The following is a 14143-nucleotide window of genomic DNA, read 5'->3' as shown; positions in this document are numbered from 1 at the left end:
AAAATGTCAGGTTATCAAAGCCAAATAAAATGTATAGATTAACTAAAGTTTTCCCTGTTAGATGCTACTGATTAGATGACAAATAAATGCCTCACCAAGCGGAATACCTCACCAAATTAACTTTCAACTGTTTTTTTGAACTACTATACTATTGTAGTCTCTATTATCAAAAAAATATATGATGATAATGACGAATTGCCTTTTGTTTTATAAAGTCAGTTTAACTTCCAGGGAAACTGGCGCTGAGTCCCAAATCTATATGTGATTACCAAATCGTATGGCATTTCCGTAGCTTTTTCCACCATGAATAGAAAATTGACAGCAAATTATACATGTACAAACAATAGCATCGCGGGTGCAAAGCAATTTGATCCATAAAGTGTAATTCAGGGTAGAATTAATCGCGATATTATCAGGCCACTAAATCGAATTCTTATCGTTGACATTTATATTTTATGGTAAGCTTATGTTATATGAAAGGACACATTCGTTTTCAATGTGAAAGGTCACTGAAAGATAAACAAATAAATCAGATAACCGTGTTATTTACAGATTAGTTATCGTTTTTATTAATATTCCCATTTGACTTAAATTAAATTATGTAAATATATATTTATATATAGATGTGTATATATCATTAGCATACATTTAGATTTACGTCTTTAGAGTTGCTCTGCCTGCTTTCCATTGCATTCTAGATACACTTTGTATTTTCCCTACGCGAATTTCTATATAAAACCTGATAGCCAATGCATAATTAATAATTTCTTATAAATTCATGCCAATTGCAAAAAAAATTCGTCTAATAAAATTAACTAGAATTCGTATTTGATCCTTGAATTAAGAAAAGGCCATTCTTGAACTTCAGGACAAAGCGCGATTGAAGGTTAGGACAGGTTAAGGAGGGACATGTAAGGGTTTTTGAAAAACTAAATGGAATCCAAATGAATTAAGTCAAATAATCAAAGCTGTGGACGGATATGCATTGTACAATACAATTAGACGATGAATGGGTTAACGATTAAATCAAAAGCAGTTGGAACCAAAACAATGTTTTTAATGTCAGTTGATCTGTAAAACTTTCTAAATCTTCCCCTATTTTTTTTTTCTCTAGGCTTTGAGTATCTGTCGTATTCTGTGTTCTTTTTGTATTATCTCTATTTGGTTTGGTTTTCGTTTTTCATTTTAAGCTGCTTGTTTGGCTTATACATTTGTCGAAAATCCGTAAAATCGCTCCAAAACTTGTTTTTTGTGTTTTCTCTGTGATCTAACTTTGTTGCTAATAAAGTTGCTTGTATTTTGTATTTCTCTCTATATCTCTCTCTCTCTCTCTCTGTGTTTCTATATTTTTGGAATATAATTCGGGGTATCTGAGCGATTGACGTCGAGTATCTTTGAGTTAGTCTTAGTGTGTCTCAGCCAAGCAAACCGTACTCATCTATATAACATCTGATAAAATCAAGCTATTCTTCCCAAAACGAAATCAAAGATCTCCAATGTATTAATGCAAATACACATTTGCGAATTAGCATAGTCAAAAATGGTTGAAGGTTTAACCCGGAATTTGATTAACCATTTCCAGCTCGAGATATCTCAGGCGTGGTTCAAAAGGGATTGTTAACTTCTTTGATTACAAAAGTATGGGTTTAGTTCGGTCGATTGCTTCTTAATTTTTTCTATGATTTTAGAAATATTTTTAATTAAGTGTTCCCCCTTAAAATATGCTCCAACTACGCACCTGACCCATCGAAAGCTAATCTTGTCGCATGGGCCCCTCTAATCGCTGTGCGCTGCCAATGGCACAACATTTATACACGTTTATATGGTTTATAATGACAAAACCAGCGTGCTATCGGAACCTATTTTAAAGTGGCAGAAAACGTCGGATTCCCTCAGATTACTCAATCACCTCGGGCTTTAAAACCTGGCTATCTCTAGGGCAGAAGTTCCAGAACTAATTAAATGATAAACAGCGATATGGTAAAATGGTAAAAACACATGGTAAAATGTTAATTAGACACAAGTCGTAGTAATCGGAACATTGTAATCTGTTAATTTTTGTGTCTTATGCGAGTGCGGAAATAAAAAGTGTTTGTTTGAATATGTTTGACTTCTAGCGAACTACAGCATGTACGCCATGTATGTACATTATGGTATGTCTATATGTAATTTCGTATCTCGATTTCCTACGTTATCTACCTGCCTGACCTTAGACCACAAAAGAGTCTAAAAAAAGGAATAACTTCACATACGTTTTTCTTTCTGCCAATATTTTGCTCTTTTGACCATATATGTTTTTTTCTTAATATTCAATGGCTTAAGATAGTTAATTACTATGGCAGCCATATAATATTGTTAACAGATTTTAAGCTAATTGGGTTTGCGATATTTATACTGATTACTAAATTAAATAATGCTTGATGAAACAATTTTAATTAGCTGAAATAAATTTTTAATTTTTGTGTTATCCCAAGTTGGGGGTATCACATTTCACGCTTTGAAATTTAAAAGTAATGAGCCAATATACTATGCGAACAAAAGTACCAAGTTATATAGATTTTTAACATGAATATTTTTTTGTTTGGAAGCTATTAATGATTTATTTATTAAAATGAATAAATAATATAAATTATAAAGTTCTTCCATACTGCAAAATTGATTTAAACTTGTTCATGCTAATTTTATTTCGGTTTTGGTCAGGCAGTCGTGGGTATAAATCGGCATTAATGTTGTTTATGGGCAAAAGGAAGATTTCAGTGATATTTCGATGCGCACATACACGGAAAAACACACGAGCACACCGCTCACTACTATTATTATACATATATGCTATACAGTTACTAGAATGCATTCATTAGCGATTTAGTTTATCGATTATGGGGCTTCTTTTGTTTCGTTTCATTTAAGTTTTTATGAAAAAATATGTTGTTCTTTGTTCTTCACTTACATCTACAATTATCCATTGCTCTAAATATGTTTGGTTTTTTTTTTTGGTTTGTAAAATATACATACATATACAATATACATATATAGATAGATCCTTATGTTCAGTTGTAGATATACACATTCGTATGTGCTAGAAAAGGTTTTCTCCACTGGTATAGATATACACATATATAAGAGCTGCTTGATCATAGCAATCGTAATTTACAATTGAGTGGATTAACTTTGAATACTAAAATTATAGGACAGCTACGAGAAAACCAAGGAGATCGATCGAACTGGCAATGATATGGTAAAGAGTATAGATCCATAGTGTTAGTTAACTCGGCGAAATCAAAGCTCACTTAAGATTCGTGTCTGAGAGAGGAACATAATTACAAATGAGTCTGAAGAGAGAACTGTGTGAGGACCTCCGTGACTGTGTCCTTCTCCTCTATCGATGCGAGTGCAGGTTGCCCTCCACCCACTTGTAGAGCGACGTCTGTGACCGGGCCACCCACTCCACGTTGGAGGCCACGCTACTCAAGGTCATATTGAGCACGGCCATCCCGTGACCTCGGCCGAAGCGATGCACCAGCGACTTGAGCTGCGGAAATGAAAAACAAAGCCCATTCATTATCACAAGACCGTTGGGAATGTGCTTAATAACTCACCTCATCGTAGTCGAACTTTGTGGCCCCGTACTGGGTGATGGCCGATATAACCTTGGCAAAGCTGATCGTGCCCGGACCAAGCCGCTTCTCCAGCTCGAACCACTTGGCCTGCAGGAAGCGACAGGCCATGGCTCCACCCGTCGGCGTGCCGGCAATGGCTTTCAGCACCTGCACCACCTCCTCGGTGGGTAGCATTGTCACGTGCGAAAGCAGGCGGTTCTGCAGCCAGGCATCCTTGGTCCTTCCCAAGGCGCGGAGCAACTGCATCCGCTCCACAAAAGTCTCTGAGGTGCGCTGGAGGTTGACGAAACGCTCCCAGCAATGCTGCCAGTAAATGTACTCCCCGGACAGGATAGAGCCGGTGTAAACCACCTGTTGAAAGGACGATAAAAGAGTTATTTAAAGATTCCTTAGAAAAGATTTGGTATTGCAAACCTCTCTAAGATTTGGTTGAATAGCGGAACCATTGTAGTACAGATACTGGTTTAGCATGTTCTTTGCCTTGGTGATGCTATCAATGTCCTCCCACAGCACCGATGCCAAAAGCACCTCGGGTCGCAGTAACCTTAATAATAAATAATCTGTTGGCTAAACATCTTTAATGTTTTGATTATGTCCATCTCACCTGGTGGCCACGTCACCGTCATCCGACCAGCCCACCTTCTCCATTACCGTGGAGATCTTCATTTTGATAAACTCGCTGAGCATGAGGAAGCATTCCGAATACTTGAGTATGCGTCGCCATTTCTCCAGATGCCTCAACGCTAGAGCCATAGGTCCATAGTTCGTTTCGCTGGGCAGATATTGGATCATATTCATGGTGATCTCGCAAGGCAGCAAATTAGCATGGCAGAGGGTAAAGGCGTCCGACAACAGACCCAAACGATCCTAAAAAACGGTTTCAATTCAAATTAGTTGTGTTTTACTAATTCAAGGGTTAAAAGCTTACCTCGCTGGTGAAGCGATTGGGATTTGTGGCCAACTCCTCTATGAGACTCGCCCAATTGTCGTCGTTGTAAACAACTCGATAATAGCCGTTTTGTATAGCATTCACTTTGATCCATTTCACGTTCTCCGGAACGTTGAAGGTTACTGCGAAGAGGTAGAAAAATAATTAACATTTGTTTTCAATAATTTAATATTTAAAAAACAAAGTATTCTTGTAATAATGGATGTCATACAATATTCGATAAAGTTAAGCTATCTATTTAATTGAACAAAAACGTATATCATGATTTTATTTAGATCTAGCCTAACTCACCATCTACGTTCTGCATCCAGAGGGTTTCGCTGACGTTGTTGATATCTGTTACATATGTGACCGGGAAGATCCATTTCATATGTGGCACCGCCTTGTGTTTGCTACCCTGCGTTGTGGGCGGCACCGTACTTGGCATATCCGTGGCATTCAGCGCCGACTTATTATAGTTATTCCCATCGTAGGAGTCATCGTGGATGGCTAGAAACTCGGCTGGTCGGAAGGGCCTTTGCGAGATGGAGATACTGTTGCCCATTTTGGTGACAGTAAGCAACGGAAAACCCGGCTGGTGCGTCCATAAGGTCATCATGTCCTTGATATTCTTGGAACCGTTGGCCTTCTTTGTACAAATGGTCCAGAGGTCTGTGGGTTCGGCGGTCCTAAAACGGTTAACCTTAAGGAACGAGCCTAGGCAGCCCCTAAAACGATCCTCTCCGATGGCCGTGTGCAACATGGAAAATATGGCGGCTGTCTTCTGCACAAAGAACTCCTCATTGTTGCCATCGTGACTGGTGCCATTCATAATGCTATCCCATCCTTGGATTGCATCTATGTCCAATGCTGCAGTTGCCATCTTTAAAAGGTACATCTCTCTCAAAGGCCAGCTCTCTTGAAGTGGAGCCAAAGCATGGATTCCCAGGTACTGGATCAGTCCCTCCCACAGCCACACATCCTTGAGCACTTTGCGGGAAGTGATTCCTCCAAAGAACTGCCTCACCATCGCCTCGGCAATCCGTAATGCACTAAACTGATATTGTTCAGAGGTAATCGAACTCGGATCCGTCAAGAATGAGGTTTTCAAGGTAACCAATCCCAGCGAGGAGATCATATTACGATCCAGCGATGGCAGCGCCACAAAGTCCACTTTTGTGAGGGGATAACTGATGTCCAGCCAGGTCTGCAAGTACTCCAGAACATCCCTTGATGTGTGCAGGATGAAGAAAGAGCGAATAAGCAGATCCCTGGGTGCGTAGAAGGTGTACGAGGGAGCTCTCTTTATCGACGATCCCGTGGACTGTGACAACGAGGTAAGATTTGATAGCTTTCCATTCCCATTGAGATTTACAGGCCAAGCTGTCGTCGTCGTTGGTTGAACAATTGTCAGATTTTGGCGCGGCGTCAGGTTGACATTCAAGGAATGGGTCAGGGCAGTGATGTTTCGTACCGGCGGGTTTTTCCCCTTAAGCTGGGTATAATTGTTTAGCTGGGCGGACTTTTTGCCACCCACTCCGGTTCCCAGTGGCGCTGGTGTCGTGGGGATATATGCCGCCGAAGGCTGCAGGGATTCACGTTGGAAGTCGCTCACCACCCAGGCCACCGCATCCGCGGGCAGCGGAGGCGTCTCAATAAAGTCATCACGGAGCTGCAGGGTAAATAGTATTATTAATCATTGTCTTATTTCTTAAGGGCTTTATTCCTACCAGTCCCGTGCCCATGTAGAAGCCCACGTCCTCGGTGGTGTGCACTATGGAGTTAGACAGACCAATGTGGAAGCGATCTCTGAACACGGAGATGCGGAATGGCGCCCGAACGTGCGGCTCATCGAAACAGGGAAACGCTCGTCTTGCACCATTCGGGCGGAAAACTGTGGCAGCTAGTAATCTAAAAGGATAGTAATGTAGCTGCTTAATAAAAACAAAATTCCTTCAAAAAGTTTTCTTTGGTTAATTCATTTAAATTTTTAGATTTAAAATTAAGCCAAAACTAAACATAAAAAATCGGATTTCTGTAAGAAAAAATTATGTTTGTGGACAGCCTTTTTAAAGAATTTGGAAAATGACGAAAAATCGACCCAAAAATGCAAACCAAGATTTAAACACAGATTTTTGGAGAATCAAGCCACAATCATTTAGAAGTCTGCAACTTTGAAATTGGATTTTTGTAAGATAGTTATGGGCTTAGAAGCGCAGTTTTGGGACACTTTTCGGCAAGGCCATTTCCCGAAAATTTGGAAAGGGGGTACATCCTGAAAATAACTAAAAATCAACCCAAAATTAAAAACCAAGATTTAAACACAGTTTTTAGGAGAATCAAACCACAATCATTTATAGGTATGTCACTTTGAAATTTTAGATCTACATGAAAAGTTATGGGCTTAGAAGTGCAGTTCTTGGACACTTTATATTTAAAATGGGATTTCTTACCTTTCCACACCATTGGAGCTCTCGTATTGGTCCACATAGAAGCCTTCGGGCTCCGGATTGAGTTTGGAGTACCACCGCAAGTTGAGGGTGTAATTGGACTTCTTCTTGAGCTTCTCCTTTACTTCGATGTAGAGCTGTTGGCGGGGCGGAAACTCCAGCACCTTGACAATCTTGAGGGCGTAGCCCTTCGGCCCCGGAGTGACGATAGCCTGCAACCAAAACGGGAATGCAATCAATGGACGCACTCGAGCCAGACGCTAATTGGCTTTATTTGCATGCCGCCGGACCGTGACTAGCTTACCTTCTCGGTGACGTTGAGGTCCTGGATGTGCAGCACAATGAAGTTTGTCTCCTTCTCCACGTGCAAATCGATGGTGACTTGGCCTGGCCGAGCGAAAATATAAAAAAAGGAAAACGACAGAATTAAATGTCAGACAATCAAATTATATTTCCATGAATGAACTTGGGGAGGAGAGGTGCTCAATTAAAAATATTAAGCCAAAGTTAACAAATAAAGTACTTAAATTGAAAGTTTGAATATAATGCTGTGAGCACTTGAAAAAGGTTTATACAAATACGTAATCAGGGGTGCCACAGAAATAACTCTTATAAAAATGTCTAGTATTATATACTGAAAATCAGAACGATGTCATTTTAAATGAGTCTATCGGACTTCCTGATTCCAAATACATGAATAATGATTTGGCACTATGTTAATGATTTTCAAATTCTAGTAATATTTTAATATTTATTGAGTGGTAACGGGTTTCAGACTTACCTTTAACATCCAGTGTCGTAAGGTTTGGATGGATGGTGACCATGTAGCGCAGGGGTCGCGCACTTGTCGGCAACATCTTCTCCAGCCACGGAAAAGGCTCCCCATTGGTGGCAATCGGGTTGAAGGGCTGCGTGTTGTTCTCTTCATCCGTTTCGTAGCCGGACACCGTTTTCGATCCACAGGAGCAGTCTGCAAGGATAGTCGAGGTGTGTAATCAGTATCGGGATGTTTTAGGGCTGGTTACTCTTCTTTTTCGCGAACGACTCTTTCGGGGATTCGTAGCTAAGTTCGTTAAAGCAAATTGCATTATACACAATCAACAGAGAGAGAGAGAGAGTTAAGGGGGATAATCATCTAAGTTTGGGTGGGGGTTAGCATAAAGAAAAGCTAGCAATAAATCGGTTTAATAATTGGATTCGGTTCAAGTCATTAGCACATCTAGTGGGGGGTGAACAGAACTCAAACGAGGAAGATCACAAATGGGGGATTCATTCTAGCTGAATGTCGCGATTAATCGAATCAATTGATGTGAAAGTCATGGAAATCTAAAGATTATAATCCATAAGCCATCCGGAATCGAACATAAAAATCTACAGCATTAACAAAATAATGTCTTTTAATGTTAATAAATATAAAAATAAAGAACAAATAAACGACTATAAAGTTGTCTTGGAAGTTTAAATTGCCGTTGTGTAAAGAGTATAAAACTTAAACTATATATGTCCTTCAAAAGTATTTGTGCAACTGCTTCGAATCATTTTCTAAAAAAAGTGTGTATTTTTATCATCTAAATGACGATTATCTTGCCTATAAATGACTTATCTTTTGACTAGTGATATTTTTTATTTACAATGAACATTAAATCAAAAGAATTGGATCCTTCTTCCACTAGCAAAATATAACTATAAAGATCTAACATCTAGAGACAGAAAATAAAATTAAAGAAATAATGAAAGAGGAAAGTATAAGTTAGAATAAACAGATGATCAATGACATCAACATGCCAAAGGATTATATAGATTGTCATGGCTATTTACCAGTTTAGAAGTATTCGGGTTTGGCATAATTGTTACTCACATTTTAACCAATCAATCAAACAAGCATTTAAGAGAAATATTTCATATTTTTCAAAGATTCATATATATAATAAACATTTTGTATACAAAGTCAAAGGCAAAAGGAAAACAAAAGGGAAATAAACAAATGATGGTCAGGAAATTAAATAGATAGTATTATGGATATATATACTGTATAGAAAGGGGCGTGGAAAAAAGTGTAAAATGGTCGAACTTTTCTAATTGGATCGGCGGAAGCAGAAGTTAAAGCTACACAGCGGCAAATACTGATTGATAATCAAGCTGGCAGCAGGGAAAATTAACTTTCCACCAGACATGTGTCTGTATACATTCCCCCCCTCCCCCCAAACCGCAAACACACGCTCTCGTGTGGCTTGTATTCCCTTTCCCTTGGGTTAATGCAATTATCCCCAATGCATTTAGCCCCATTAAGTATGCAACAGAAACTTCCAGCGAGTGTGAGAGTGTTTGCACTTTGCATAATTTTGCAATTGAATATGGCCAGGGACACAGAATAACGGGTCGAGGCCTATGGATCCATTGGGGACATCAGGGTGGGAAATGTGGGGCCAGGTGATGCAGGTGCATCTATTTATACGCGGAATGAAACTGATGCCGCCGCCTCCCAACTTAATATGGTTAAAAGCATATTACTCGGGGCCAAATGGATTGCTGCGGCCAGATGGTTTATGACCTGCTTTGAACGCCGCCGGTCAAGGAATTCAATTACCATTTATACGGATTTATTGGGCCTCAACTTTGAACCTTGAGGCGGCTTTAGTCATAGATACTTCGCTGGGTGGAGAATGGGCTACATTATTCATGATTCCCTTACACATGTTGATTTATGGCACCCTCTTTTTTGCGATATTATACTCATTTATTTTGTACAATTCGGCGCAAGGGCTCTACCCTTGATCGATGGATTTATTTCAAAACTGGTGTTAAAGCTCAAAATATTGTGGTTATTTTTATATAAATACGCTTAATTTAAAATTGCAAATTTCAGACTTTCAACTGGGAAAGGTGTTTCATATATAAACAATTTAATTACTTAGTTTGTATTAAATCATTAAAAAGTAAATATGTTCGCTTATTTTTGAGGAACTTTAGAAAAGCTTATTTAAATTTTGTATTTTTAGTTTAGTCCAATACTATTTATATAATTTAAATTACTCAATAAAAACGATAAATTGTCGCTTATTTTTCTAATGTGGCTATCTTAAATGCAGTACCAAGGATTTTCTTTAGTTATAAAACAAATTTTAATAAAAGCTTAAAACTTGTCTCGTATTCTAAAACCCTTTTCAGAAAACCAAATTATATTACTTCATTGTTCCATTCACGTCAAGCAGAATTTCTCTTTTACAATTTCCTATTTTTAAAGCTGTCAAATTTTGGGGACCCTTTCGATGCCACAAAGCCGGCTTGTTTCCCCGCACAATTGACTACATATCCTGTCGCCCTCAATAAAAGCGTAATCAAGTAACAGCAACAAAGGGTGACCCCAACCGCTCCTGTTTCTGTTGTGGGTGGAAATGAAAAACGAACGAGGTGAATATGCTCGGAAAAAAACTCGTAGAAAGAAAGGAAAAGAAACGGAGTGAGGGCGGAGCAGTGAAGCACCATGGGTCTTGGGGCACGGGGCAAACCTACCGTTCTGCGGTCCGGCGTAGGCGATGATGATGGCCGTCAGCAGCAGCGAGCCGAGCACGATTCCGGCCACAAGTAGAGCCCGGCGCTGTGAGCAGACGGCGACTCCGGTGCGCGTCTGCCGCCCGCCACTCGATTCGCCACCTGTCCAAAAGAAACGGGGAAAATGTAATTAAACTCCGCATAAAAGTCATAGTGGGGCTGGGTAAATATTTCATCTGGATGGGTTGCATTGCAATTGCCACTGGAGTTGAGTGCAACTCCATAAAAATAACACAAAGTGGGGGTTCGCGTACTGAAAAAATCCAGTGCCAGCACTAAGTTTGGTTTCCGTTTGAAAATTTAACGGGGTACAAAGTTTCAAATATAAATAGAAGGTTAGAGAGTAAAATGTGAAAACTAAAAGTATTTTGATCGGTGATTCAGCTATAGAACTTGCATTAACTGATCAAGGAACTTTACCTTATTTATAATATTTTTGTGCTACTTAACTATCTTATCCATACATTACAAAGGCCTAAAGTTTCTATGATATTACGATTATGGCAAAGCTAACAATTATTATCATTTATGAATTATAAGCTTTGACAATTAATGAAAATAATGCTGCCTTTTAGCATTGTACTTCCTTTGAACTTTTCACTTACTTTACTAGGAACTTCAACTTACCGGATAGAAATGCACAGTCATCGAGGTCCGGATCATTTGTCATCTCGATGCGCTCGCGACGCCAAATCTTCGAGCCTCTCTGACCACCGCCGACGACCGAAATCTTAACGGGGCCGGTGTCTCTGTGTCTTCCGGCCAATACGTACGCTTGCTAACCCGTGGCCGTAAACGAAATGGGGCTCGAAATCGGAACCGAAACCGCAGCGAACCCGTTGAATCACGCACTTGGAAATCTGGCACACCGCAAATAATTGCCGGCTTATTTGCTCTAGAAGGGAAATCACAATCACTTTATGACCAATACAGGTCGAAACCCTTTAGCCAGAAACCCCCTTTTTTGGTCACGTGCTCTTCATAGTTTATTCACAGCCAATGAACGGAATGGTTTTCTTGGTCTCTGTGCTTATGGATTTTTCCGTTTGCACCCCTTTACCAATAAATCAACTGACAAAAAATTAAGCGCCTTTCATGAGCTGATAATTGGGCATTTAAAAATATACATATTTCCGTAAATTATGCAGATAAATTCTTTTTTTGAATTGAGCAATTATTTTAACATCGATTTAATTTCCTTATGAAAAGGTATTAACCAAATTTAATACAAGCATGTCTTGTTCCGATTATGTTAAAATTTACTGTCTTTCTATTATGGCCTGTTCCGGTTATATAAATATTTAATAGTTTTTTAGTTAAACATTTTCTGGTAAAATATATTACAATAGTTTATCCACTAAATTCTTTTGAAAAAGAGACAAAATTGCGTTTAGAAAATGTCTAGCGATTTTAAATCTCTTTTGAAGAACGCTATAAAACATTTTTTCCCGGCTTATGATTGCTTGGTTTCACGGTCTGCACCCTTTTACCATTAAGTCGATTGCCAAAAAATGAGGTGGCTTTGACGAGTTGATAATCGGGCGACCAGAAATATACATACATAATTTATGCAGATAGCACTTTCCCAGAACGCTTTCGTTTGGCATTTCCTTAGCCGGCTCTTTTGCCACCCCCTCAGTTGGCCGAAAGCCAGACGCTGACGCCCTTCCGGTTCCGTCTAGTCAGACTGCGGCTGTCCTGTCCGCCCCTGTCCGTAATCCTGTCCATGGGTCCCTTCTGAGAGTCTGCACTTTTCGCATTCAAGCTCACTGTTTTCAATGTCGCATTGAATTAGTGAAAAGCGCTTTCAACGCCCAAAAATCAACCCCCCAAAAAATATGTTTTTCTCTCTCTCTCTGTTTATATCTGTCTCTCTCATTGTAGCCGGCTTTTGTGCGGAATATGTATGTAATATTTGTCCGTTTTTGTGTCTGCCTTTGAGGAGCTCTTGAAATTGAAGTTGGCCGCCTGTAGCATCATTCAGGCATAATTCGTGGTTAAGGTTTGTTAGGCGTAGCAACGTTAATTTAAGAGTGAAACGAGACGTTTTTGAAAGCAGTGCCAATTGGTAGAAATTACAGATAAAGCACACACATTAAAGGTGGCTATGATTCAGGGTTGTTATCTTGTTGGAGCAACTGATTCCAGCCACAGTATCAGCTGATTTTGATATGGTTCAAGGGGCGAGAGCCGGTTCCCAAGTGGAAAATCTCTTTAAACAACAAATTTTTTAATTGGTGTAAAGAAAAAAAACTATCTTTTAAATGATTGTCAGCTAGTTCGGCCTGATGGATTAGGATAACTAAACATGATTCAGACTAAAATTAGGATCCTGATACTCAAGAGACTAAAAAAAACTTATAACGATTTTTATTTTATTGTGTACCTTGCATAATGCCAAGTAGGCAACAAAATAATTGTATTAAAAATTCTTAAAAATGAGCTTAATAATAGGTTTTTCAAAAAAGAACTGACCAATCAATAATATTGTAAATGTAAATGTAAATTTGTTAATGTTCGAGCCTTGGCAGACTATAGATTTTTAACCAATCATAAAATCACGCCTACGTTGGTAAGTTAAAAGCAATTTAAAAGAAAAAATATGAGTATCTCAAAATTTTTTATCACTCTCTGTGGAATTGAAGTTATTAAATCTGCCATAAAAAGTAATGTATACAAACTGAAACCATTACACGTTTTTCGCATGACAAAATCCACAAATGTGACAAGGAAAAAAAATGGCCATAAAAAGTACTATTTACGGGTGTCAACAACATTTGCTAACTATTCAATTCCCTTTAGGCAGTTGTTGTTTTTGTCCAAATTGGTCTTTAATGAGGTTTAGCATTCTGTTTGTTTTTGGCTTTATTCTTTGTTTAATGTCAATGTCAGAACGAGACCCTAATCCTAATTTCCAAGTGGAACGAATTTCTATTGTTTGTCTTCGTGACTGCAGCTCCTCTTAATTCCATTCCCTTCTTCCATTTCTATACATACACATACCACGCAAGAAACGTGTTAATGCATATATCACAATTCCATTTTATTTTTGTTTAACGCGGCCGCCATTTGGCATTTGTTTACATTCTCATGTGCTCAGCGAAAATAATGGAAATGTAAAAAAAAATGGAATCGGAAAGGAGAGAGAGAAAGGAGAGAGGGAAAGCGAAGTGAGAGTAAGAGAGAGCTTGGAAGTAAGAGCGGAAGAGTGAGTAGAGCGCTCTCACTGGAATCTATGTTTTGAAATGAAATGTCAAAACGCAAAGCTCAACAGCGCGAATTTCCTTTCGTTGTGAGCGTGTATAAGTGAATTTCCTGTTTTGTCTTATGCGGCGTTTTCTTCTTCTCTTTCGCTTCAATCTGCGCGTATATATGTCAATAGTGCGCTTTCCAGTTGCCCCCGCTCTCCATTACATATCTTTCCCCTACCTCTTCCTTCCTCCTTTTTATTCGCATTTTTTTGCCTTCAGCTGCTCCCTTTTTTCCCTTTTTTCACTTTTGTTGCCACTTGACTGATTTGTGGCTCTCGTCTGCAGTTGCATTTTACTTGGTGACAGAGCATAACGGTTCATTATTCCACTTTGCTAATTGTCAAA

At 39.0% G+C, this 14143-nt stretch overlaps 1 protein-coding gene across 3 annotated transcripts in view; it reads right to left on the bottom strand.

Annotated features, from left to right (window-relative positions):
* Nucleotides 1-550: 550 nt before the first annotated feature.
* The window catches only part of LOC108053036 (endoplasmic reticulum aminopeptidase 2), a 35422-nt gene continuing 21829 nt past the window's right edge, over nucleotides 551-14143 (bottom strand). The window contains exons 2-13 of one of the 3 annotated variants that reach the window (XM_044458823.1): nucleotides 11175-11442; nucleotides 10509-10649; nucleotides 7777-7965; nucleotides 7300-7382; nucleotides 6999-7207; nucleotides 6276-6456; nucleotides 4858-6217; nucleotides 4546-4688; nucleotides 4222-4484; nucleotides 4032-4161; nucleotides 3597-3968; nucleotides 551-3529 (exon numbers count right to left, since the gene is read on the bottom strand). In XM_044458823.1, coding sequence (XP_044314758.1) covers nucleotides 3377-3529; nucleotides 3597-3968; nucleotides 4032-4161; nucleotides 4222-4484; nucleotides 4546-4688; nucleotides 4858-6217; nucleotides 6276-6456; nucleotides 6999-7207; nucleotides 7300-7382; nucleotides 7777-7965; nucleotides 10509-10649; nucleotides 11175-11217 — 3267 coding nt within the window. In that variant the 5' untranslated portion in view covers nucleotides 11218-11442 and the 3' untranslated portion in view covers nucleotides 551-3376. The remainder of the gene's footprint in view (nucleotides 3530-3596; nucleotides 3969-4031; nucleotides 4162-4221; nucleotides 4485-4545; nucleotides 4689-4857; nucleotides 6218-6275; nucleotides 6457-6998; nucleotides 7208-7299; nucleotides 7383-7776; nucleotides 7966-10508; nucleotides 10650-11174; nucleotides 11443-14143) is intronic. The other 2 variants (XM_044458821.1, XM_044458822.1) reach the window with 2 other exon arrangements.

Source organism: Drosophila rhopaloa, unplaced genomic scaffold (assembly GCF_018152115.1).
Source record: "Drosophila rhopaloa isolate 14029-0021.01 unplaced genomic scaffold, ASM1815211v1 contig_178, whole genome shotgun sequence".
Taxonomy (NCBI): Eukaryota; Metazoa; Arthropoda; class Insecta; order Diptera; family Drosophilidae; genus Drosophila; species Drosophila rhopaloa.
This window is presented reverse-complemented; position numbering and strand designations above follow the sequence as displayed.